This window comes from Hemiscyllium ocellatum, chromosome 19 (genome assembly GCF_020745735.1).
Source record: "Hemiscyllium ocellatum isolate sHemOce1 chromosome 19, sHemOce1.pat.X.cur, whole genome shotgun sequence".
NCBI lineage: Eukaryota > Metazoa > Chordata > Chondrichthyes > Orectolobiformes > Hemiscylliidae > Hemiscyllium > Hemiscyllium ocellatum.
In genome coordinates, this window is record NC_083419.1 from 12,733,424 (window position 1) to 12,761,229 (window position 27,806).

The window sequence follows — 27,806 nt, forward strand, 5'->3', positions numbered from 1 at the left end:
CATTTGGATAAGTCCATGAATAAGGAATGGTTGGAGGGATATGAGCCAAACGCAGGCGAGTAGGACTAGTTTAGTTTGGGATTATGGTCAGCATGGACTGGTTGGACCAAAAGGTCTGTTTCTGTGCTGTGTGACTCTATGACTCTACATGTTGCGTCATTGCATCGCTTTCCATATCTCTAATCATACGTTATTTTGCACCATTTTCAATGATTACATTGTTTTAAGCGACCCAAGGTGTATGCAGAAAGAACGTTGCTGTTATTTATTTAGTGAGCTGATCCAGTTTAGAGGAGCATTTAAAACTCAGCTTTTGCTCACTAGAGTTTGTATTTTCTGTCTGTAAAGCATTGCTCTACAGAAGTTCTGTGACACGTCTTCCTTGAAGAGAACTATGATAAAGTTTACTTGTTGACTTTCCTAATCACTCCAGGCTGTTTGAAGTTAACTTTTTTTCAGAAAGATTGTACAAGAATTCAGTAAATAAAGTCACCATAGTCTTACCAGACCATGGGCTGCTCTTTCACTATAGAGGGACAACTGTTGATGACGACATGCCTCAGGAGAGGGGAGCGGTTGACAAGGAGAGACCTTCATGATAACCTCAGCCAGTAAAGAAATTGAACCCACACTGTTGGCATCATTCTGCGACACAAACCAACCCGTCCAGCCAACTGAGCTAAATACAATTATAGGAAGAAACTCAAACACTATTTTTAAAAGATATTTTAGAATGGGTGGGAACGGTGGCACAGTGTTTAGCATTGCTGCCTCACAGTGCTAGAGACCCGGGTTCAATTCCCGCCTCAGGCGACTGACTGTGTGGAGTTTGCACATTCTCCCCATGTCTGCGTGGGTTTCCTCCGGGTGCTCCAGTTTCCTCCCACAATCCAAAAATTGTGCGGGTCAGGTGAATTGGCCATGCTAAATTGCCCATAGTGTTAGGTAATGGGGTAGGTGTGGAGGAGTGGGTCTGGGTGGGTTGCGCTTCGGCGGATCGGTGTGGACTTGTTGGGCCGAAGGGCCTGTTTCCACACTTTAAGTAATCTTAAAAAAAAAACTTCACTTATCGGTTGATATTTCATGACACACTTATCATAATTTCCTGCAGGTGCCTGTATAGTAACAGATGACTGTCCTGCCTGTTCCTCCTGCTCCATTCTAACCCTATCGTATGCCTCCCACGGTCATGCTTTACAAGTTTAAATATTGTTTTTTTGTAAAGTTGGCAGGATCTATGGAATCCATTAGCCATGATATGAAGGATATTGAAGGCACGTTCTTACCTGGCAGTCAGTTGTCGGATCATTGGGCTTATCATGAAGGGACACATCCTGAAGACAGAAAGTGAGCTTACGTTTCCCAGCACCTGTTTGTTTTCTTTTTTGCTGTTGCCTTTGGTAGGTGCTGTCAAACTGTTCATATTTGTCATTTTTTTTCCCTCTTTTTCTCAGTATTGAAAAGCTTCAGGTACTTCTGGACTTGATAACTGAAATCTATCATCAATTCAAAAAGGATAAAGCATTGCACAGTAAGGACATATACTTTTTATTCTTGGTTAGCTGGCCAATTGAAGGCACAGTGTGTCAGCCACAAGCAGATGAAATCTTAGGACGTAAACAGAGAACATAGAACAGTGCAGTCCAGTACAGGCCCTGTTGTGCTGAGCATTTGTCCTAATCTAAGATCAACCTAACCTACACACCCCTCAATTTACTGCCGTCCATGTGCTTGTCCAGCAATCACTTAAATGTCCCTAATGTCTCTGACTCTACTACCACCGCTCGCAGTGCATTCCATGCACCTACCACACTCTGTGTAAAGAACCTATCTCTGTCATCTCCCCAAAACCTTCCTCCAATTACCTTAACATTATGACCCATCATGAGAGCCATTTCTACCCTGGGGAAAGGTCTCTGGCTATCTACTCTATCTCTACCTTGTACACCTCTATCAAGTCACCAGTCTCCCTTCTTTTCTCCAGTGTAACAAGCCCACTCTCACTCAACCTCTCTTCATTAGACAAGCCCTCTAATCCAGGCAGCATCCTGGTAAATCTCCTCTGCACCCTCTCAAAAGCACCTACATCCTCCCTATAATGAGGCAACCTGAACTGGACACAGTATTCCAAGTGCGGTCTAACCAGGGTTTTACAGAACTGCTGCAAAAACTCAATCCCCCTGCTAATGAAAACCAAAACACCATATGCCTGCTTAACAACCCGATCAACTTGGGTGGCAACTTTGAGAGATTTATGGGTATAGACCCCAAGATCCTGCTGTTCCTCCACACTGCATAAAATCCTGTCTTTAACCCTGTATTCAGCATTCAAATTCAACTTTCCACAATGAATCACTTCACATCTATCCAGGTTGAACTCCATTTGCGACTTCTCAATCCAGCTCTGCATCCTCTCAATGTCATGCTGTAGCCTGCAACAGCTCTTGACACTATCTACAATACCGCCGTCCTTTGTGTCATCGGCAAATGTACTAACCCATCCTTCCACTTCTTCATCCAAGTCATTTATCAAAACTACAAAGCGCAGAAGCCCAAGAACAGATCCCTGTGGGACACCACTGGTCAAGTTCCCCATCAAGCCACTCTCCGTTCCTTCAGTGTTGCGAGGTCAAACTCCCGAACAGCATTGTTGATCTGTCTTCACCAAATGGACCACAGATGTTTAATAAGGCAGCTCATCACCATCTTCTCAAAGACAGCTTGGACTGGGCAGGAAATGTTGGTCCAACCAGCTGCGCCCGCATCCTGTGAATGAGTAAAAACAAAGTGAACAGAAGAGTCTTGTTTAGTTGTTTGCCAAAATATTGGGCAATTATGACAGTTCAATTCTATTCCCTCCATGCACTCTGTCCATGCATTCTGGAGAATTTTGAGTTCTACTGTTGTCCTAGCCACCTTGCTGTTTTCAAAGATGATAAAATAAGTAGATACGCTAGTTCATAGAACGTGCAGTACAGAAACAGACCATTCAGCCCAAGTGGTCAGTACTGTTGGTTATGTTCCACCGAACATCTTCCCACCCCTTTCCACCTAATCTCAACACATCCTGTTCCTTTCTCTGTCACGCTCCCCTAGCTTCCCCAGATATCCATGCTGTACACTTCAGCCATTTCCTGCTGTAGTGAATTCTGGATTCTAGCTGGACTCTGGGTAAATACATTCCTCCTGTATTCCTTTGAGTTGGAGTGCCAGCTTTTGAAAACTCCTCATTCCCAAAAATTTTGTTCTGACCACTGTTTCTTTTTCAGAGCTGCCTTATAACGAGGAGCAGATTCACAAATTTGACAAGTAAGTACTCTGCATGTGGTGAATTCGGTCTGATGGCTTGTGCCCCAAGAGTTGTGGTTTCCACTTTTTGTAGTTGATTAAAAGTTAGCATTACCTGCAAAAGGATTGCTGCTGTGTGACATACATCACAGAGTAAGTTTCTGAGTCCCAGCTGCAAGAGGAATGGGCCATTCTCTGCCACTGATGGATCATTGGAATCCAGGAGCAGGGCAGGATACATGGTACCCAGGATTTTTCCGTCCTTTGCCCAAATTAATGGGAAAATCATTGGTAGCGTTGCCCCAAATTGTCAATATTGTCCACCTCCTTCCTGGATCGGGATTTTATGCTTGGTTTTGTCCCTTAGGAGTGAGCTGAATTAGCCAAGCATTGCAATGGACCAAAGAGGACCCAGCTCTGAAACTTAATCCTTAAAGGGATGTAACTTCTCTGAATCGGTTCACTCACCCTGTCTTTTTTCCGGAGTTGGGATTTTGGAACAGTGTCTCATTTGAATTCACATGTGACCCAGTTGATATGTTTTGATGAGATTTGCTGCACTGAACAAAAAAAAAGGTTCTTTCTTTTTGCCCCCACACGAGTTGATGCGTTATATTGTCGATGCTGCTGACTTGTCAAACACCACTGTAACTGTTGGACTGTTTATTAACACGGGGCATGGCTCTGTGGGTAGATGCAGTGGTCACTGAGCTGATCAGAATCTGAAATTCAAGAGTTCAAATTTATGTTTCCTCAAGTCCACCTTATTTTTATCATTGATTTGAAGGCAACCACATTGCTGTGGGTCTGGAGTCACATACCATAAGACCATGAGACATAGGAGTGGAAGTAAGGCCATTCGGCCCATCGAGTCCACTCCGCCATTCAATCATGGCTGATGGGCATTTCAACTCCACTTGCCTGCATTCTCCCCGTAGCCCTTAATTCCTTGTGACATCAAGAATTTATCAATCTCTGCCTTGAAGACATTTAGCGTCCCGGCCTCCACTGCACTCCGTGGCAATGAATTCCACAGGCCCACCACTCTCTGGCTGAAGAAATGTCTCCGCATTTCTGTTCTGAATTTACCCCCTCTAATTCTAAGGCTGTGTCCACGGGTCCTAGTCTCCTCGCCTAACAGAAACAATTTCCTAGCATCCACCCTTTCCAAGCCATGTATTATCTTGTACAGGCCAGACCAGGTTAGGGTGGCAGTTTCCTTCTATAAAGGGCCTTAGTGAAACACATGGGTTCTTCGAGCTTTCAGACTTATGGTCATCATTAGACTCTTAATTCCAGATTTGTTACTGAATTGAAGTGGCAGGAGTTTAATCCAGGTCCCGGATCTCTGAATTAATAGTCTAGGGATAATACTGCTCAGTGATTGGATTGGCAAACTCAGGTCGAATCTGATCCTCAAGGAATGAGGTCCTCACTAAAGCTAGTGAGGTCATAAATGTGGTAAACGTAACTTTTAAAAAAGCAACAGGCTAATAGCTCTGAAAGAGAAGGCATCCTCTGACTGATGCCTGGTAAAAATGAGTAATGGACGTAAACAGCCTTATCAGCATCGGTTAGACCAAATCAGAAAATGCTTAGACACAGACTGCTGGGTACCTGGCAGCATTTCCTGTTCTTATTCACATTACCCACGGCTGTGGAATTTTGCTTTTCTGATTTAAGAATTGAGTTGGTCTGTTTTTTTCGATCTCTCGCAGTATTGTAAGTAGGCAGGTAAAACTGTAACCCACCCAACCTGCCCCATTTGTACTTGGTCACAGAGACCATCCTGAAAACGAGAATACAACCTTCTCACCTGTTTATCAATAGGATCAATTTCTCTTTACCCAGAACCTTTTATTTTCTTGAATCTTAACGTGGGATATGGCCATGGTAGACAATGCCATCGTTTGTTAGCTGTCCCTGACTGAGCTTGAATGGAGTGGCAAACGGCTTTCAGGCCATTTCAGAGGATAGGTAAGAGCCGACCATGTTGCTGTGTGTCTGGAGACGTGCCTAGGCCTGATCAGATAAGGCTGATAGTCGTCCCTCAAGCTCATGAGTAAACCGAAGATGTTTTTACAATAACTGATGATCATTTCGTGGTCATCATTACTACGATTAGCTTTGTAGAGAAGGTGGGGGAGGCTAGTAGAATTACAACATTTAAAAGTCATCTGGGTGGGTATTTGAATAGGAAGAGTTTAGAGGGATATGGACCAAATGCTGGCAAATGGGATTAGATTAATTTAGGATATCTGATTGGCATGAAGGAGTTGCACCAAAGGGTCTGTATCCGTGCTGTACATCTCTATGACTCTGATTCTCTGTGTATTAATTGAATTGCCATAGTGATATTTGAATTTTTGCCACCAGTGCATTGCTGAGTTGCTCCTACAGTACCACTGCCATCTCCTCCTCTTTAGTATTCGGAGCAGCTACCTTCCTCTGTTTCCAAGATCGACTGATTTCATCCTGACTACACTGACAAAGCCTCTATTGCCCAGAATGCAGGGCGTGTGTGTAATTGTGCCTTCCCTTCTCTTCAAGATATCCTTGGAGAATCTTTTTAAAAGCTTGTATGAGCCTGCCAATAATTTCAGACTTGCATTGGTTTTCGTGCCACTTAATGAGCAGGAAGCACTCCTCACGTCAGTGTCTGTATCATAGTTTCTGGCTGTTAATCTAAATTACTATCTGAGCTGGTGGTTAAATTGCAGTGTATCCTCTGCACCACAGCTATTGCTGGGGACAGGAAATACCATCAGTGCTGGCAGCTTACGAATCCATTTTTATGTAGAAGAAAAGCTGTTTAGTAAGATAATTAAGGAGCCACTGTGCTTGTTCAGGCACTGCAGTGGATTAGATTTTCTGATCTATTGTGTCATCTGGGTTCAGTGTGTAGGGCATATAGTGCCAGAGAGGGAGCCCATTCTGATTTTCCAATCAGTTGAGTGATTGTATGGAAAAGTGATGGGTGGGCCAGCCGGGATTTTGTTACTCACTTGTGGGATACAGACTTCACTGGCATTATTGACTACCCCTCCTCACTGAGCTGGGTGGCATGCAAGGCCTCTTCAGAAGGGAGTTTGAGAGTCAGTCAACTTGATCTGAGACAAGAATCATGCGTGGGTCAGACTGGGTGAGGACAGTAGGTTTCTGTTGCTAGAGAGCATCACTGAACGGGTTCAGCTTTAGCACAGGCAAGGCGGGGAACTGGCGAGTCACCTCCTGAAAGTTGCCAAGTCTTTTGCAGAGAATTATGGTCATTTGGGGCGGCACGGTGGTTAGCACTGCTGCCTCACGGCACCAGAGACCCAGGTTCGATTCCAGCCTCGGGTGACTGTGTGGAGTTTGCACGTTCGCCCCATATCTGCGTGGGTTTCCTCCCATAGTCCGAAGATGTGCAGTTCAGGTGAATTGGCCATGCTAAATTGTCTATAGTGTTAGGTAGATTGGTCAGAGGGAAATGGGTCTGGGTGGTTTGCTCTTCTGAGGGTCGGTGTGGACTAGTTGGGCCGAAGGGCCTGTTTCCACACTGTAGGGAATCTAATCTAATCTATTTCTTCCACTTACTTGTAATACTTGTTTTTCATGAGAGCTTTGATCTTGTGGCATATGTCAAAACTGCCAGTATCATGGAGCTGAATTGGCAGAAAAAATAGACAAATCAAATTGTTGTGAATATTTTTTAATCACCTGAGTTCAGTAATATGATATTCTGTTGAACCTCTTTGCTTTGTTTAAGAATACCCGGTATACTCTATTCAGGGAAATCTAGGATCACAGGGAAAGGGTGGGAAGGTGGACGTGAAGAGCATTGGATCAACTATGATCCTGTTGAACGGCAGGACAGGCTCAAGGGGCTGAATAGCCTACTCCTGTTCCAATTTCTTACGGTTTTGCGGGATAATATGCTGGATGGCTATAAAAGGAAGCTTCAGTCTACAGCAGTGTGCAATGCAGCCCAATTCTGATAGAGTAATGCAATGATCTGTAAAGGTGCACACTGGATGCTTATTGTTGCAGACTGCACACCACCCAGAACAATGATTATGTACTGTAACACATTTTAAGTTTTTATACAAGAGTGTATTATCATCTAAGAATGGTGTTTTCCTTCTCTATTTCAGACAGAAGATGTGGCTGTCTGCTTCAAAAGCCATTTCCTTGTTCAGGGATGAATGTGTTGCAAAGTATCAGGCATTTCTAGATGTGGCAGATGACTGGATGAAGTGAGTTATAAATTTTAAATTTTAATTTAAATCTTTGTTGAGAATCTTTTTTACCCACTTTGTGATCGACAGGCAGATTGATATTCTCCAGCCTGGTGATGGATTTGTGACTAAGGTGCATCAGTAGCTGCTGGCAGTGATGATAGTCAGTGGAATAGCAGAGTTCTGAACGTGACTCACATCAACTGGCCTATCAAACTGGCCCACCATGATGATCCGAGGAAATTACTTTGTCTGTGTCTGTCTCTCTCTCTCTCTCTCTCTCTCCCTGGCCCCCCTCGCTCTCTCACTCGCTCTCGCTCTCGCTCTCGCTCTCTCGCTCTCGCTCTCGCTCTCGCTCTCTCGCTCTCGCTCTCTCGCTCTCGCTCTCTGGCCCCCGTGTATCTGTCTGTGTCTGTCTCTCTCTCTCTCTCTCTCTCTGTCTGTCATTCTCTCTCTGTCTGTCTGTCTGTCTGTCTCTGTCTCTCTCTCTCTGTCTCCTGTCTCTCTCTCTGTCTCCCCAGTCTCTCTCTCTCTGACCCCCCGTATCTCTCTGTCCAGCCCACTTTTACAACCAAGATAACTGCCCACCCACTGAGGACCCCTTCTCCCGCCTCCAACACTCCCCATCTATCTGGACACCCCTTGCCGACCTGCTACCTGCCCTTGACCTCTTCATTTCAAACTGTCTCTGTGGCATCGACTGCCTCAATCTGTCCACTCCCTCACCCACTCCAACCTCATAATGCCAACCTTCCATTCCCTCCGCTCCAACTCCAACCTCACCATCAAACCCGCAGACAAGGAGGGTGCGCGGTAGTAGTGTGGTGCACTGACCTCTACACTGCTAAGCAGGAGTCACCTTGCAAACGCGTCCTACTACTGCCCACTTGATCATCACCAAACCATCATCTCCCAGACCATCCACAACCTCATCACTGTGGGGATCTCCCACCCACATGCTCCAACTTCATTGTCATTAACCCCGCACTGCCCGATTCTACCTCCTTCCTAAGATTCACAAACCTGACTGCCCCGGTCGACCCATTGTCTCAGCCTCTGCCTGTCCCATTGAACTCATCTCTTCCTACCTTGACACCGTCCTGTGCCCCTTAGTCCAGGAATTTCCCACCTATGTTCATGACACCACCCACGCCCTTCAGCTCCTCCAAGATTTTCATTTTCCTGGCTCCAATGCCTCAGCTTCACCATGGGCAATCCAGTCCCTTAACATATCGACCCGCCACAGCGAAGGTCTCAACCCTCCGTTTCTTCCTCTCACGCCATCCCAACCAGTGCCCTTCCATCGACACCCTCATCTGCCTGGCTGAACTGGTCTTCACCCTCAACATCTTCTCCTACCGATCCTCCCACTTCTTCCAAACCAAAGGGGTAGCCATGGGCACCCACATGGGACCCAGCTATTCCTGCCTGTTTTGTCAGGTATGTGGAACAGTCCGTCTTCCACAGTTACACTGGCACCACCTCCCACATCTTCCTCCACTACATCGATAACTGTATCGGCGCTGCCTTGTGCTCCTGTGAGAAGGTTGTACAGTTCATCAGCTTTACCAACACCTTCCACCCTGACCTCGAATTCACCTGGACAATCTTGGCCACCTCCCTTCCCTTCCTGGACCTCTCCATCACCGTCTCTGACGACCGACTAACCACAGACATCTACTACAAGCCCCATCAACTCCAACAGCTACCTAGACTACACCTCCTCTCACCTTGCTTCCTGTAAAAATGCCACCCCTTATTCCCAATTCCTCCGCCTCTGCAGCATTTGTTCCCAGGATGTCCAATTCCACCTCAAAGTCCCAGATGGCCTTCTCCTTCCAAGATCGCAACTTGCCTTCCCACGTGATTGACGATACCCTCCAGCGCGTCCGTTCAACTTCACGCACCATCGCCCTTGAACTCCACCCCTCCCAATGCAACAAGGACAGAACTCCCCTGGTCCTCACCTTCCACCCCCTCCACCCTCCGCGTACAACGCATCATCCTCTGCCACCTCCAAACGGACCCCACCACCAAAGATATATTTCCCTCCCCACCTCTATCAGCATTCTGGAGAGACCATTCCCTCCACGACTCCCTCGTCAGGTCCTCGCCCCACACCCCCGGCACCTTTCCCTGCCACCGCAGGAAGTGCAAAACCTGCGCCCACACCACTCCCCTCATCTCTGTCCGAGGCCCCAAGGGATCCTTCCACATCCGTCAGAAATTCACCTGTACGTCTACTAATGTCATCTGCTGCATCCGTTGCACCCGGTGTGGTCTCCTCTACATCGGGGAGACAGGATGCCTTCATGCTGATTGTTTCAGAGAACATCTCTGGAACACCCACACCCACCAACCCCACTGCCCCATGGCTGAACACTTCAACTCCCCCTCCCACTCCATTAAGGACATGCAGGTCCAGGGTCTCCTCCACCGATAAACCGTTACTACCTTATATTCCGCCTTGGGATCCTAAAACCAAACGGAATAAATGTGGATTTCAACAGTTTCCTCATTTCCCCCCCCTCCGCATTATCCCAGTCCCAGGCCTCCAACTCAGCACCGCCCTCCTGACCTGTCCATCACTCCCCCCTCTTGACCTATCACCTTCTCCCTCACCTTCATCCACCTATCATTTTCCCAGCTACCTCCCCCCAACCCTGCACTCCTCCCATTTATATCTCAGCCGCACCCCTGGCCCTCAAGCCTCATTCCTGATGAAGGGCGTATGCCCAAAACGTCAATTCTCCTGCCCCTCAGATGCTGCCTGATCGGCTGTGCTTTTCCAGCACCACATTTTGACTCTGATCTCCAGCATCTGCAGTCCTCACTTTCTCCTCCTGAACTTCAACCACCTTAAGGTTGGCCCAGCTCCCCATCAGTGTTAATAAAGATGTAAGGGACAACAGCTGGAGTTGATTGTAGGTCTGTTGTGAAACCTGTTCTACCTTTTGATGTTTTTGTGACTGATCCACCTCTATTCCATTTCCCTCAGGCACCAAATCTCTCTCGATCTGAGCCCTAAATATGTTCGATGACTGAGCATTTCCAACCCTCTTGAAAGATTTGCGACCCTTTGTGGAGGAATTCTCCTGCTTGGCCTGTGATCTGAAACTATGTGCCGTTGTGTTAGATTCACTGTCCAGCAAGGCACAATCCCTCAGTATCTGACGTGGTTACTCCCTGCAAAACCTATTTTCCAATAAGATTCACTCTGATTCCTCTAAACTCCAGTAGGTGTGTTTGTCTTAGTAACTCTTTGGTGTCTGAACACAGTATTTTTAATTCTAAGATGAAAATGGCAGGAAAATAGCTTAATTTTCAGTGTAGTATATCAATCTAAGCTGTAATACAGTACAGATAGCTTGCTATCTTATGGCTGAGGCATTAAGCTGATGCCTTTTCTACCTCTGTAGAAGCCATAGTTATTTGAAAAAAAGTAGGTACATTCTACCAGAGTCTTGGGTGATATTTGACCAAATGTCCTTGTACTTTGCTGTAACCATTCTCTGATTCCATTCTCTGATTCCATCCCCTGGAGATGGTGCCACATAATTTACAAATGTGAAAAGGAATTGTTTTTATCATCAGTTGTTTTGCTTCACACAAATGGAATGTTATACTTGTAACCTCCGCTGAGATTTCTGACACAAACAAAAACAGAAGGTGCTGGAGAAACTCAGCGGGTCAGGCAGCATTAGTGAAGAGGAAGCAGAGTTGACTCTTTCAAGTCCTGTGACCCTCTTTCAGATCATCTTGAGATCTCCGTGATCCTTTCATGTTGACCTCTTGCGCATCCATCAATTCCATCAGTGACCATCGGCAGTGATTGATGCTTTCAGCTGACTCAGACTTTAAAGTTCTGTGCTGAGGCCATTTCACCCCCCCTTCCATTTCAGATCGCACCTTAAAACCTGCCCCTTTGAGCAAGGATTTTGTCATCTGTACCTTGTATAGTTTTGAATTTTATCTGATACTGCTGCAGTGCCCTGCAAAGTGTTATTAAGTTGAAAGGGCTTCATTGATGCAAGCTGTGGTTGTGTCTTTCAATTGTTGTAGCTTTGTCTGTGGAATTATAGAAATCTAATGCATGTTGTATTATTGCAGTAATTTTTTGACGTCCCTGTAATGAATTCTGCTTCCTCTGCAGGAAGATGCACTTTCTGAGAAAGCAGGTGTTGAGCATTGCAAATCAGTTTGGGAGCATTGAGCAGGAGGTGTTCACGTACCAGGAACACATGAAAAAGGTATTTGGTCCCTGAGGGAAGGTGCAAGAAATGTTTAAAAATAAATTGGTTTTGGGTCATGGGTGACTGATATGGTGGAGCTTGTTGTCCCTCCTTCACTGCGTTCAGAAGTTGGTGTTCATTCTTGGGTTGTACTTATTTGCATTAACGAGCTACTTCAGAGGGCCAATAAAAGGCAGCCAGAGAATTAGTCTCTCACGAAGCTTATCATACCTCCAGACTTGTTCTCAAGGAATTGAAAATTAAGCTTGTGGTCATTCCCGTGAGCTAACCCAGAAGGAAAATGTCACAAGAGACATTAAAAAAAAATTGGACTTGTTTCCCTGCTGCTTAAGCACCTTACTAACGGAGAAAATGTTGTTTGCCTGACAGTCACGAGTGCCTGGGTGCTGAAGAGAGGGAGCAGATAAAGGCCATAGTGGAAGGTGATTGGTGATACAACAAGAGCTCATGTCACGTAGCCTCCAGGGGTATACCCAACTAAACTGTTATCCTTTAGTCGTTCATGGGTCAGGATAGATTCTTTCCCTGGCCATTTTCTGGATGGCACGGTGGCTCAGTGGTTAGCACTGCTGCCTCACAGCACCAGGACCTGGGTTTGATTCCACCCTCAGGCAACTGCCTGAGTGGAATTTGCACATTCCACCCCTCCACCCCCCTGTGCGTGGGTTTCCCCCGGGTGCTCCAGTTTCCCCCCACAATCCAAAGATGTGCAGGTTAGGGTGAATTGGCCATGCTAAATTGCCCATAGCGTTCAGGGATGTGTAGGTTCGGTGCATTAGACAGGGGTAAATGTAGAGTAATTGTGTTGGGGGAATAGGTGGGTTACCTTTTGGAGTGCTGGTGTGGACTTGTTGGGCTGAATGGCCTGTTTCCGCACTAAAGGGATTCTATGATTTTCAGCAAAAGATCAGATTCCTTGGTACACCAGCAGTCTTTTGGTTTGTTTGGTCATGCACCATGACCACTGTAGCTCAATTTGATTTGTAAATGGTTTGGTGTTAGGTGGTTGTGTTGAGAGAAGACATGTTGAGTTATGGTTCACACCTCTCTCTCTCTCCCATTTGGTTCTTATAGCTACAGGAGCTGCTTCCTCAGAAAGCACTCGCAGCAACATACAGTGACTGGAAACCTCCTGGGACCCTTGGCTACCCAAGTCAGAATACCTTGATGGAAATGACCATTGGGTAAATACATTGGTATCACAGCGATCATTTAAAAAAGAGAGGAGCTGGGTTCCTCCATTTGCTGCTAATTCACCAACTTCAACTGAATGGTCTTTATTGTGTAAATCTCTCCACCCCCGGAGGCTGCCAGCCTCATTCCTGATGAAGGGCTTTTGCCCGGAACGTCGATTCTCCTGCTCCTCGGATGCTGCCTGACCTGCTGTGCTTTTCCAGCACCACACTCTCGACTCTAGTCGCCAGCATCTGTAGTCCTCACTTTTGCCTTTGTTGTATAAACGGCTACCTTTCACAAACTATTCTAATTTGCAGGCGAGCATCAGTAAATTGTAGTTTTTGACTACTAAGACATTTATATTAGAATATAGAGTTATACAGCACAGGAACAGACCCTTTGGTCCAACTCGTCCATGCCGACCAGATATCCTAAATTAATCTAGCTCCATTTGCCACACTTGGCCCATATCTCTCTAAATCATTCCTAGTCACATACCCTTCCAGATGCCTTTAAAAATGTCTCCACCACTTCCTTTGACAGCTAGTTCCATACACACACCACCCTCTGCATGAAAAGGTTGCCCCTTAGGTCCTTTTTAAATCTTTCCCCTCTCACCTTAAACCTATGCCTTCGAGTTTTGTACTTCCCTACCCTGACAGAGGGACCTCAGCTGTTCACCTTTTCCGTGCCCTTCATGATTTTATAAAGCTCTATAAGTTCAACCTCCAGTGCTCTAGGTCTTTCTGTAATATTTTTATAAACCTATCTGTGCCGGCTTCTGCTCTCCCTGCAAAAATCAAAAGCAACTTATTTCGGCGTGTAATATGCATCTCACTTGTGTTCACATGCTCCACCCAACTTCCACTTCCTCAAAACCTAATACAAATTTCTCTTTCTTCAGTTCTGACGAAGGGTCAGCAGCTTAGACTCAGTTTTCAAGCAGTTTCAGCATTTTATAGTTTATTATTCCTTTTGATAGGTCTTCCCATTTCCTTCAGCAAGGATGTTTCCCCACCATTTAGTTGATCTGACCTGAACTGCATCCATTCCTACACTTCTGCATGACCAGGTTAAGAGCTGTGCACAATGACCAGCCTTTTTGGCATGCAGCTATAGAATCCCCTTACTAGACAGGCGGCAGGCTGGAAGAACACAGCAAGCCAGGTAGCATCAGCAGGTGGAGAAGTTGACTCCCCGTGTGCAGCCCTTCCCAGGACTGAAGTCCTGAAGAAGGGCCACATCTGAAACATTGACCCCCCCCTACCGATACTGCCTGGCCCACTGTGCTTCTTGAGCCTACTGTCTGTCCACTTCGTATAGATAAATTAAAGATAAATGTATGACTGGCTCTTTTACTACAGTTAAAATGGGGATATCTATTTACTGGATTAATCTAAGCATTACTTATCATTGATAAAATGAATTTGCAAAGCAGTAACCATTAACAGTCTCTCTCTCTAAATTGGCATCTAAGCTGTAGGGACAAATACTTGCCCCACAGGATATCATTTGATACATCAGGCTTGCTCTGCAGATTGTGTAAAATTGCACAATTTCATCCATCGTGTCTACATCTGAATGAACAATTCATTTAGTGCCATTCTCCTGTCATCTCCCTGTAACCTGTGCCCGCTTCGATAGCCTTAAACTGCTCCTTACTTACCTTGACCTTATTTGACCTGAATGTGAGAGTCTAGATTCTGAAAAAACAAATTGCTGGAAAAGCTCAGCAGGTCTGGCAGCATCTGTGGAGAGAAATCAGAGTTAATGTTTCGGTTCCAGTGACCCTTTGTCAGAACACAAGATTTCTGAGGTAGTCTGACAGGGCAGAGAGAAGTACAGCACGGAAACTGACCCTTCGGCCCAACTTGTCCATGCCGACCAGATATCCTAAATTAATCTTGTCCCATTTGCCAGCACTTGTCCCGTATCCCTCTAAATCCTTCCTATTCGTATATCAATTCAGATGCTTTTTAAGTGTTGTAATTGTACCAGCCTCCACCACCTCCTCTGGCAGGTCATTCCATACACGCACCACCCTCTGCATGAAAGAGTTGCCCCTTGCTACAAAGATTGAGAGAATTCCCTCACGGAACAGTCTAGGACGAGGAGGGGAGGTGAGGAAACAAGTAAAATCGATGTTGATGCCATGTGGTTGGAGAGTCCCAAGGTGGAAGATGAGGCATTCTTGCTCTGGGTGTTGGGTGGCTTGGATTTGGCAGTGGAGGAGGCCCTTGGTGAAGTGGGAGGGGGAGTTGAAGTGGTTGGCCACAGGGCGGTGGCATTATTTGGTGTGTGTGTCCCAGAGATGTTCCCTGAAACGCTCCGCAAGTTGGCGTCCTGTCTCCCCAATGTAGAGGAGACCATATCAAGAGCAACGGACGCAGTAGATGAAATGTTTGGATGTGAGAAACATCTCTCCCAGATGTGAAAAGATCCTTTAGGGCCTTGGATGGCGCTGAGGAGGGAGGTGTGGGTGCAGTTATATACCTTGTGCGGCAGCAAGGGAACGTGCCCTGAGGGTAATTGATCTCTGAAGTTCTCTTCTGCAAAGAACAAGGAGGCAGGGCATAAACTGGGCAGACTTGATCCACTAAAGGAATCAAGGGTTAAGAGGAGCAGACAGAAATAGCAATCAGATCAGCCACCCTCTTATTGAATGATGGGCAGGCTTCGAGGGTGGCATAGTCTGCTCCGATTTCATATATTCTTACGACAGCCTGAGGCACGTGGTATGTGCTGTTCTGCCCTAAAGCAGATTTGCATAAGTGAAGGTCTGCATTAATAGCTTGCTCTAGACAGGTTCGTTGGGAGGACTGAGATCTCTGACAATCAACAGTCGCCAAAAGTGATCTGTTTCACCTGTCCAGTTTGAGTCGAGCTTTTCACAGTAGTCAGTAGCTCAGTGATATGATCGATCACCTTTGGGAGGCCAATCCTACCTCTCGGTGCACTGTCCTCCAATGCTGCATTCTTGAATTCTCCAGTTCTTTGATCAGTGCAGCACAGCTGCTCAGACCCTAAACTCTGAAATTCCCTAAAACCTCTGAATTCTTTGAGACACTCTTGAAAACTTACCTCTTTGACAGAGCTTTTGGTTGTGATCGCTAATATTTCAGGACTTGTCACATTTCCTTTATGAAGCTGCCGTGAAATGGGTTGGGACGGTTTACTGCTTCAAAGGTGTTGCATTAATGCAGGTTGTTGTTGTTGTATTGTACGATGTGTTAGGAATTATTTTGCTGATTAATTGTCTCAAACATGATTGCATACAACCTTTGATTTGGAATCAACCTTGGTGAATGAAACACTAGGAGAAAGGTGTAATGCTTGAACAATGAATGTACAACACAATAGACTATAAACAATTGGAAAGGACTTAAACATGCTTGATTTGTGTGAACAACAGAAGAAATTTCAGAATCTTCAAGAAACAGAATGTTAGTGACCCAAGCATGAACGGTTCCTTCTTTCGTTCCTTTTAATATTTAACCAACAGTCCATAAATAACAAGTTAAATGCTATGCGAGGTAAGGCAAGTAATGCAAGACATAAATCTCATAAAAGGAGACTTTAGAATGCCCTTTGATGTGACTCTGCCACCTAGTGGTATATTAAAGTCAGCTCAAAGAATTAACAAGGAGAAAGTGAGGACTGCAGATGCTGGGAGATCAGAGCTGAAAATATGTTGCTGGAAAAGCGCAGCAGGTCAGGCAGCATCCAAGGAGCAGGAGAATCGATGTTTCAGGCATGAGCTTCTTCATTCCTGATTCTCGTCGATTCTCCTGCTCCTTGGATGCTGCCTGACCTGCTGCGCTTTTCCAGCAACATATTTTCAGCTCAAAGAATTAACAGTGTTATGTCCTCAGAGATAATTCCTCCTTTATCAAATAACACAGTCTTGATCTTCTTTAATGTTGAATGATATTTGTTTGCATTAATTTACTCAATGTTTATTTTGCATTGCACTTGTGAAACTTAGAATTTCAGTGCTGAGACATTAAATGGGATTTTTCACACAATAAGTCATCAGGGTTTGAAACTGTAGTGGAAGCAAGTTCAATTGAACCTCTTGAGGTCGTTCAATAATGATTTAAATTGAGACAATATTCAGAGTTAGGGGGAAAAGGCAGGAGAACAGAACTGAATCATAATGTTCGTTAATGAAGCCACAATATGTCAAACAGCTGCCTCCTGTGCTGTAACAGTCCTATGATTCTGTAGACTTGTCACTATTTCTAGTAGATGGACAAAATTAGTATAATTTTTTTCTTCCTCTTCAAGATGCATTCTTTAAATCTTTCCACAGAATGAAGAAACTGAAGGAAGAGATGGAGGGAGTTGTTAAAGAGCTTGCTGAGAATAATCACATCTTGGAAAGGTAAGTACACCCTCAGTGTGGTAGCCCTGCAGTTACCACACAGGATTCTGTGCATTGAGAAAAGTAACTGCAGATAAAAAAAGTCCATGCATTGACACACAGTTTCAAAGCAGATCAGAGCCAGTTACCTTTTCAGTGCGTAGTCACCATTGTAACTGCAGCAGCCAATTTTCACGCAGCCTGCCCACTCATACCACATGGAGACAGCCACCAGGTCAGCTCTTTCAGTGATGTTAGTCGAGCGAGATAAGTTGGCCAAGTCACCCTCTGCTTCAAAGGGTCCATCAGGAGTTTCTGATGCTAATCCCTCAATTGTTTCCAACAGGTTTGGAGCTTTGACTGTGGACGGAGGAATTCAGAACACCAATCGTCTCTGAACTGGAATGCGCAATGTACCGTTCACCAGAAACCACTGTCCCTTCCAGTTATCAGCCCTAGTGTACCCTGCTCTAAACCTTTTTGTTTTCGAAGACTGTGAAAGTTGAGCCTGAAATGTACATAGAAGCTGGGCTGATTATTTCCCCCTTTTTGTTATGACCTTGGTGTAATGTTTTTATTCCAATCCATGCTGTCCACATCAAAATAATAGCAAAATCTTATAACAGTGTTTCCCCTGTCCCCAAATGTACTTGTTCTGCAGGGTGTGCTCTGCTTGTTAGTGACTTACAAAGAAATGTCTTGTTCACTCTATTTGGAACAGCTCCTGATAATTATTTGACGCCGGTTTTGGTGAAATGGCCTGAGGTGCCTCATGGTGGTGGTCAGAGCTAAATGGCAGGGGGATGGAAGGATTGAGGAAACTGGTCAGAAATATGGTTGATAAACTGAGTTGAAGACCCCCCCCACTCCAGAGGTTGGGCAGGAGTGGGGTGGGGAAGATGACAAAGGGTGCGTCACAGGTGCCCATGTACACCCTCCACTTCTCTACCGAGTCCCTGCTGGGTGTTACCTGGTGCAAAGTCACCCTTGGACTTGCAGAACTGTCTAATGGGGGCTATGACTTTGATACGTGCTTTTCAAACTTTTAACTCTTTGTTTATTAAATCTGTGGGGACGGGGCAAAGGAATTAATACTTAGGCGATGCTCTGTCATATCTCCACAGACAGTAGCTTCACATGAGACCAATGTTGAAAGTGATGAAAGCAGTTTGTTCACGTTGTTTAATCTATGAACCTGGAACCCAAGTGATTAGTTGAATGGCTGTTTGTCCTTTTCTAAAGAGTGTGAATACAGCCCCTCTTGTTTGTATATATGTATATAATTGTATGCATAACCTACACCTTCTATTGAATAGAACAGAGTGCACAGATGGAAGCTGAGCTTATTTTAAAAGAAATTGGAAAACTAAAGGTGTTAGTGATTTTGTTTAATTTCCCAGTTTGTGAATGTGATGTGAGCATTACTGACCAAGCCTGCGTGTATTGCTCATCTCCAATTACTCTGAAGGAGGTAATGGTGAGCTTCTTGAGTCGCTGCAGTGTGTGTGTAGGCCTCTCAAAGGCCCTTGTGGTGAGATTGCAGCATTTTCAATGAGCACCACACAAGGAGTTAACCACACAAGAAAGACAGAAATGGCTGGAGAAACCCAGCAGGCCTGGCAGCATCTGTGGAGAGAAAGCAGAGTTAACATTGTGACCTTTCTTCAGAACCCTGGAGTTCCCAAATTAAGGAGCTGGTGTTGAAGGAGCTTTGATGAAGCCTGTTGATGGAAGATGTTGCACGTTGCTGCCAATGAGCGCTGCTGGTGGAAGTGAGTGTTTGAGGAGGTGAATTTGGTGCAGTTGTGTAGGTTGGGTCATTTTTCACCTCTTGAGTGTTGTTGGAGCTACCCTCGTTCAGGCTAGTGGAGAGCATTCCATCACACTCCTGACCTGTGCCTTGTAGAGTCAGGAGGTAAGCCACTCGCTGTAGAATTCCCATCCTCTGCCCTGCTCGTGTAGTCACAGTATTTATATGGCTGGTTTATTTAAATTTCTCATTGTCAGTGACCCAGCAGGATGTTTATGTCATGTATTGTGTAACTGTATAAACTAACTCTCGCTCACTGTTTAAAAATACTGCCTAGTCTGTATAATGAGATTGCACTCCTAGTGTAGTAATATTAAAATAGTATTTCCTGTTGTCTCTGTAAATTACATTAAAAAAATATATTTTCAAACTCTTATAGTCAATGATACATTTGAATTTGTTTATGGGGCAAACTGCTGCCTGGATAAATTGACCAAAGGTATTCTAATGCTGACTGGATAAATACTGGAGCAAATAATAAATATTTTTGATTTCGACATGTGTAAGTCTCTTGTGATACACTTGAGAGCTGCAGAATTAATCAAGGTTATACTTTTAATAAAGTACAGAAACAGATTTTTGTAGTAATCTTTTATTTCCACTGTGTAAGCTGAATGTTTAGAAACCATCTAGAGTAAAGCTCTTACATCTGTGACGTGTCTCTTTACTAAATCATACTTTCTGTTGTCAGATTTGTGTTGTGTTTTTATTTTGCGAGTTTACTCCAGTAGGGATATTGTATTCCGTTTTGGGGACCACATTTTAAACTGGCTGTGAAGGCTTTGTTTCGGAATCCAGTGGGCGGCACGGTGGTTAACACAGCGCCAGGGACCCGGTTGGATTCCAGCCTCGGGCAACTGTGTGGAATTTGCACATACTCCCAGTGTTTGCATGGATTTCCTCCCACAGTCCATAGATGAGCAGGTATAGATTAGATTAGATTACCTACAGTATAGAAACAGGCCCTTCGGCCCAACAAGTCCACACCGACCCTCTGAAGAGCATTCCCCTACACCTAACACTACGGGCAACTTAGCATGGCCAATTCACCTAACCAGCACATCTTTGTGACTGTGGGAGGAAACCGGAGCACCCGGAGGAAACCCATGCAGACAAGGGGAGAATGTGCAAACTCCACACAGACAGTTGCCCGAGGCTGGAATCCAACCCGGGTCCCTGGCGCTGTGAGGCAACAGTCCTAACCACTGAGCCACCGTGCCGCTTAGTTGAATCAGCTCTGCTAAATTGCCCATAGTGTCCAGGATTGTGTAGGCTAGGTGAACTAGCAATGGGAAACGCAGGATGACAGGGATAGGGTAGAGGGGTGGTGGGTCTGGGTGGGATGCTGTTCGGAGGGTCAGTGTGGGCGTGATGGGCGGATTGGCCTGCTTCCACACTGCAGGGAATCTGTGATTTGTGTGAAGCAATTCACCAGACTGTTTCTGAGGATGAGGAATTGCAGGCTAAGAATAGGTTGTGAGAAGGATTTAAAATCCTGGAGCAGAAACAGAATGCTGGAGAAACTCAGGAGGTTTGGCAGCATCTGTGGAAAGAAATATGAAATTGTTATGGGAAGGTGGTGGCCTTTATGGTATTAATCCAGAGGCCCAGGTAATGGATTCTGAATTTAATACGAGTTTAGAATTAAGAGTCTAATGATGAGCCTGTTGTCAATTGTTGGGACAACCCATTTGGTTTCCAAAGTGTTTGTAAAGAGTAACTACAGACACATTATTTCTAATGACTGTCGGGATGATATTGAGGGGGCGCTGAGTTAGGGCGAGTAGGAGATGACCTGAAGACAAGCTTTTTCTAATACTTTGGACAATCTGTATTTAGAATGCAGTTCTTATTAGTGTGATGGAGACAGCTTCAGAAGCAGCTTTTACAAGTGAATTTGATGAATATTTGGAAAGAGAAATAAATTGCAGGGATATGGGAAAAGAGTGGGATTGCCCTTTGAGAGACATCACAGACTCAGTGGGGTGAATGGCCTCCCATCTAACTGTAGCTCCATAGTTATTACTTGCTTTATCTGCATTTACAATGGAGCTATCCATGTGACTTGTTAACTTTATGTATTTGTGCCAGGGATGGAGGGTTTGTAATATAAGAACAGACTGGACTTTCTTTTACTGGCCCATGGAAGGTTGAGGGGTGACCATATTGAGGTTTATAAAATCAGATAAGGTAAATGATGAGGGTCTTTTCCCTAGGTTGGGGGAGTTCAAAACAAGGGAGCATGTTTTTAAGGTGGGAGGAGAAAGATTTTAAAAAGGACACGAGGGGCAACCGAATTACATAGAGAGTGGTTCATGTATGGAATGAACCATCAGAGAGAATGGTGGATGCAGGTATAGTTACGCCATTTAAAATATATTTGGATCAGTTTATGAGTAGGAAAGGTTTAGAAAGATATGGGTAAAGTGCAGGTGGGTGGGGCTAGATTAGTTTGAGAGCGCGGTCAGTGTGGACTGGTTGGACCAAAGAGTCTATTGCCATGCTGTATGACTCTATAAACAAACCCTTCAGCTCAGCCTGTCTCCCAACGAGCAGTAATCCTAATTCTGCATGGCTATCTCATTCATATACCTCTTTGTGCCTTTCTATGAGCCACGTCTCTCTCCTATCCTTGGGTAGTAATCTGGAGTTGGACACTACGTGCCCCCTGCTTTTTCAGTGATGTGGAATTAAATGGCTGGCTCACCGCCATCCCGCTCACTCCTGAGATTACCTGGAATCGGCAGCCCCCACCCTGAGTCAGTAATTATTCTACTTCCTGTGCCATGGCTAGGTCATGGCTATTTCAGTGTCAAAAATGGCAGAGATGTGGGTGCTAACTTCAGGGAGTTGCCATTTGTCCATCAGGTGCACCCCAGTTATAGTGACCTCCCTCCTTACCCACACATGCTTTAGAAACCATCCCCCACCCCTGTACTCCAAAATGCCAAAGCCTTCCCTCTCCAAGGTTCATGACTTAGCTCACTTTTGCATGGATTGGGCTCCCTCTTTGGCCGAGCCTGCTGTCCCGACACTGCCATTACCATGGCTCTGGTGCATGCCCAAATTACATTTCTGGCAGTGTGGCAGGATTATTGTTAACCTGCCTGTATCGTGCCAACCTTTCTTCCATGTGGGTGATGGGAATATGCGCCATCGAACTGCTGTAATTTCCTGCCCATTGTATCTGGTTTACCATTGAATTTCAGAGTTCTGTTCCATAACTTCATAGCCCTCTTGTGAAAAACCATTTATCCTTTGGCCTCGATATTTTACATTTAATTTGATGTTTGCGTACCCTTGTCTCATAAGCTTTCACCATTGGAAATTTACCCCTGTTGAGATCGATGAACCTCCTAACTGCTGTGATGAAGGCTCATAATATATTATTTGGAATCTTGGGTTCTAGGTTGCAGGAAAATAGATTTAAGTTTTCCGTTCTGTGAAGGCTTCATCTTTTCAAAGGATTAGAATGTAATTTAACAGTTGAATGTAGCAGAGTTAAATTCGGCATTTCTAATAAATCATCAGAGTTTAGCTAAATGGCTAGCAGCCTCCCCGTACCTAGGAAGATTACCTGAAGACTACCATTCCTGATGAAGGGCTTATGCCCGAAATGTCGAATTTCCTGTTCCTTGGATGCTGCCTGACCTGCTGCGCTTTAACCAGCAACACATTTTCAGCTCTGATCTCCAGCATCTGCAGACCTCACTTTTTAACCCAGAGAGGTGCCTAGACATTAGTTCATTCAGAGAGAAAAGGTCTCTACCAGCGGAGGTGCTGTCAATTTAGCAGGCGTTAAAATAGGGCAGAGGCAGAGAAGTTTTGTATTTCTTGGAAGGAAACCTCAGAAGCAGCATACTGTGGAGAAATCAAAGAGGATGATATCCTACAAGGCCTTTATGTCTTAGGGAACCCATGTTCAGCAGTAATAGTGAGCTAAGTTAGCAAGTTATTTAAAGATCTCTGGGAAAGGCATTGAGTAAATGCACAGAACTTTATCAAAACCTACTTACAGCTCTAGAACTAAACAAGAAACTTTAGCAAAGAGATTGGGTGAGTCTCTTTATGAACTACCCAAAGTCGTTGTTGTGTAAAAGTGTTGAATCTATCTGATATTAGTAATGAGTTCATCCCAATAGTTCTTGTGTAATTGTGCAATAAAGTTTGTTTCTTTTCGTTTAATGAACCGTTAAAAGTACATTGACAGCTGCTTGAGAGTTTCTTCACCTCAGTAACCAGAAAGAAAGAGAAAACTTGATCTATCAAGCTGGATCTCATTGGGATCTGAAAAAGGTCAAAAATTGCTGGAGAAGTCTGGTTGAGCAACATAAGTGAAGAGAAAGCAGAATTAACACTTTGTCCGGTGACCTGAAGGATCACTGGACCCGAAATTTCAACTCTATTTTTTTTAGGTTAGATTCCCTACAGTGTGGAAACAGGCCCACACCCACCCTTTGAAGAGTAACCCACCCAGACCCACTGACTAATGCACCTATCGCTATGGCCAATTCACCTGGCCAGCACATCTTTGGACTGTGGGAGGAAACCCACGCAGACAATGTGCAAACTCCACACAGACAGTCGCCCAAGGCTGGAATCAAACCTGGGACCCTGGTGCTATGAGGCAGCAGGGCTAACCACTGAGCCACCATTTTCTCTCCACAGGTAATGCTAAACCTGCTGAGTTTCTGTTTTGTTTTGTTTTGGTTAAGATTTCCAACATCTGCAATTCTTTGCTATATCTCACTCTGGGATCTACCTTGGCCAGTAAGTAATCATAATGTTGGCCTTTTAAAAAGTTGGGATACAAGTTTTCTTTCCGGATCTTCTACCTGAGCCAGGGAGAGAAGTCATTATAAAATTAAAATTATACCTAACACTGGATTCTTATTTTAATGAGAGAACCTGCATTTATATGACCCCTTTCACAGCCTCCGGGTGGCCCAAAGTGCATCACAGCTGAGTGAAAATTTTGGGGAAGTATTGTCGCAAGCGCTGATAATTTATTCACAGCAGACTCCCACAAATGGTAACCTGTACAGTAATGTTGGTCATACAGTTTCAGCCAAGGGACTGGTGGATTCATTCAGGCTCCAGAAAATTTAGTCAAAGGTACCAGTAGACTGGTTTCTCATTCCTATCTTCATCAGCCCAGACACTGCATTGAGCGACCACATGAGCAGTTCAAAGGTCCGTCTCGCCAACCTTCCTGCAGTTCTCCAACCAATTACCTGTGGGGCTGGCCTTTAACATGATCCGGCCTTCCCATCAACAGTGTATTGCAACGGCTGTCAGACTGTTGTTTATGAGGGAGTAAATGATATAGAAGATGGTATCAGAAACAACATTAGCAAATTTGCTGATGATACAAAGCTGGGTGGCAAGGTGAAATGTGATGAGGGTGTTAGGAGATTACAGGGTGACCTGGACAAGTTAAGAGAGTGGGCAGTTGCATGGCAGATGCAGTTTAATGTGGATAAATGCGTGGTTATCCACTTTGGTGGCAAGAACAGGAAGGCAGATTACTACCTCAATGGAATCAATTTAGGTAAAGGGGCAGTACAGAGAGATCTGGGTGTTCTTGTACACCAGTCAATGAAGGTAAGCATGCAGGTACAGCAGGTAGTGAAGAAGGCTAACAGCATGCTGGCCTTCATAACAAGAGGAATTGAATATAGAAGCAAAGAGGTGCTTCTGCAGCTATACAGGGCCCTGATGAGACCACTCCCGGAGTACTGTGTGCAGTTCTGGTCTCCAAATTTGAGGAAAGACATTCTGGCTATTGAGGGAGTGCAGCGTAGGTTCACGAGGTCAATTCCTGGAATGGCGGGATTACCTTACACTGAACGACTGAAGTGACTGGGCTTGTATACCCTTGAGTTTAGAAGACTGAGAGGGGATCCGATTGAGACATATAAGATTATGAAAGGATTGGACACTCTGGCGCAGGAAACATGTTTCTGCTGATGGGTGAGTGCCGAACCAGAGGACACAGCTTAAAAATACGGGGTAGACCATTTAGGATAGAGATGAGGAGAAACTTCTTCACCCAGAGTGTGGTGGCTGTGTGGAATGCTCTGCCCCAGAGGGCAGTGGAGGCCCAATCTCTGGATTCATTTAAGAAAGAGTTGGATAGAGCTCTCAAAGATAGATTAGATTTACAGTGTGGAAACAGGCCCTTCGGCCCAACAAGTCCACACTGACCCGCCGAAGCGCAACCCACCCATACCCCTACTTTTACCCCTTACCTAACACTATGGGCAATTTAGCACGGCCAATTCACCTGGCCCGCACATCTTTGGACTGTGGGAGGAAACCGGAGCACCCGGAGGAAACCCACGCAGACACGGGGAGAACGTGCAAACTCCACACAGTCAGTCACCTGAGTCGGGAATTGAACCCGAGTCTCAGGCACTGTGAGGCAGCAGTGCTAACTGCTGTGCCACCGTGCCACCCACAAGTGGAATAAAGGGTTATGGAGATAAGGCAGGAAGAGGATACTAATTAGGAATGATCAGACACGATCATATTGAATGGCGGTGCAGGCTCGAAGGGCTGAATGGCCTACTCCTGCACCTATTGTCTATTGTCTATTGTCTTAAATCTACTTTATCCTAATGCTAGGCCAATTCTCTCAGGAGTTTAGAAGAATGAGAGGAGATCTATTTGAGGTACGTAAGGTACGAAAGGGGATTGACAAAGCAGCCAATGGAGTGGGTGTTTCCCTATGTGGGATAATGTGGAATGAGAGGTCACAGTTTTAGAATAAGGGCTAGCAAATATTAAACAGAGAGGAGGAGAAATTGCTTTCTTCAAAAGGCCGTGAATGTGTGGAATTCACTACCCCAGATTGTGATACCCCAGATGCTGGGACGTTGAGTAAATTTAACAAGACAATAGACAGATTTTTAATGAGTAATGGGTTGAATGGTGCAGTTAGCAGGCAGGAAAATGGGGGAGTTGAGGCTACGATGAGATCAACTATGATTGTGTTAAATGGTGGATCAGTCTCGAGGGGCCGAATTGGCGAACCCTGCTCCTAGTTTTCATGTTCGTTATTTTAGATGCATCTATCAAATCAGTTCCATCATCTTGCCACTGGAGGTGCGATTTTGCACCATTTTGGTCACAGGTTGTAACCAAACTGAAAGCTCCACTGTTCTAATAAGTTGCCCACTGTGAGATGTTGGCTAAGAACGTTTCGCCAAATGCAAGAACATCTTTTTGTCAAAATCAATGATTTAAATTTACATAGTGCCATGTGTGAACTCAAGATGAAACCTGAGGTGCTTTGGTAATGTAGTCACTGCAGTCATCTGGGAAACATGTCAACCAATCAGCACAGCAAGCTCCCACAGACAGTCATGTGATAATGACCAGGTCATCTACCTGCAGGTATGAGTTGATGGGAGAAAGATTGGCCAGTTTACAAGACATCCCTTACCCATGGACAAACTCCTGGTGTTTAAAATCAAGTAAACAATCTCACTGCATGCCTCCAAGTGAAAACCAGAGGCTCAATACATTCCCCTGTTGCTGGAACAAACTCAACTGGCGACATGAAGTCCCCTGTTGGTAAGGAGGTTCTGCTAAAGTATATGCCAATAAATTAATGATAGCAGCCTCGAAATGTAAATCATGTACCATGTTAAAAAGTGGATTGTGAACGGATGAGGTGAGTTGCTTCCTTGCAGTTAGCAGGAGTAAATGTTACGGTGAAAGAAGAAATTTGCAAAATAAATACCCTGTATATTGCGATGAAACGCAAACTTGGGTACTCTGCAAGATAAAAGCAGCAGGTCTGGCAGCATCCAAGGAACAGGAGAATTGACGTTTCAGGCATAAGCCCTTCTTCAGGCATAAGCCACCCTTTCCTGAAGAAGGGCTTATGCCTGAAACATCGATTCTCCTGCTCCTTGGATGCTGCCTGACCTGCTGCACTTTTCCAGCAACATATTTTCAGCTCTGATCTCCAGCATCTGCAGTCCTCACTTTCTCCTACTCTGCAAGATAAGTTAGCTGCCATCTCCTTCCAGGTATAGAATCGCCTCAGTGCACTGACCACCAGGATTCTGCATTTTGGAATCTTCAATATAAAATAGCTGTAAAATAAATAGGAACAAAGAGCGCTTTAAACTACATCTTTATCTTGCAGACAGTAAGGAGTCATAGAGATGTACAGCACGGAAACAGATCCTTCGGTCTAACCCGTCCATGCCGACCAGATATCCCAACCCAATCTAGTCCCACCTGCCAGCACCCGGCCCATATCCCTCCAAACCCTTCCTATTCATATACCCATCCAGATGCCTTTTAAATGTTGCAATTGTACCAGCCTCCACCACTTCCTCTGGCAGCTCATTCCATACACATACCACCCTCTGTGTGAAAAAGTTGCCCCTTGGGTCCCTTTTATATCTTTCCCCTCTCACCTTAAACCAATGCCCTCTAGTTCTGGACTCCCTGACCCTAGGGAAAAGACCTTGTCTATTTACCCTATCCATGCCCCTCATAATTTTGTAAACCTCTATAAGGTCACCCCTCACCGCTCCAGCGAAAACAGCCCCAGCCTGTTCTGCCTCTCCCTATAGCTCAAACTCTCCAACCCTGGCAACATCCTTGTAAATTTTTTCTGAACTCTTTCATGTTACATAACATTCTTCCAAAAGGAAGGAGACCAGATTTGCATGCAATAT

At 45.0% G+C, this 27,806-nt stretch overlaps 1 protein-coding gene across 1 annotated transcript in view; it reads left to right on the forward strand.

The window, feature by feature from the left end:
* The window catches only part of tbk1 (TANK-binding kinase 1), a 49,871-nt gene extending 30,188 nt beyond the window's left edge, over positions 1–19,683 (forward strand). The window contains exons 14-21 of the mRNA XM_060839654.1: positions 1,226–1,347; positions 1,455–1,531; positions 3,270–3,309; positions 7,422–7,523; positions 11,659–11,755; positions 12,833–12,942; positions 17,247–17,318; positions 17,644–19,683. Of these exons, the coding sequence (XP_060695637.1) occupies positions 1,226–1,347; positions 1,455–1,531; positions 3,270–3,309; positions 7,422–7,523; positions 11,659–11,755; positions 12,833–12,942; positions 17,247–17,318; positions 17,644–17,695 (672 nt within the window). The 3' untranslated portion in view covers positions 17,696–19,683. The remainder of the gene's footprint in view (positions 1–1,225; positions 1,348–1,454; positions 1,532–3,269; positions 3,310–7,421; positions 7,524–11,658; positions 11,756–12,832; positions 12,943–17,246; positions 17,319–17,643) is intronic.
* The last annotated feature ends 8,123 nt before the right edge of the window (positions 19,684–27,806 follow it).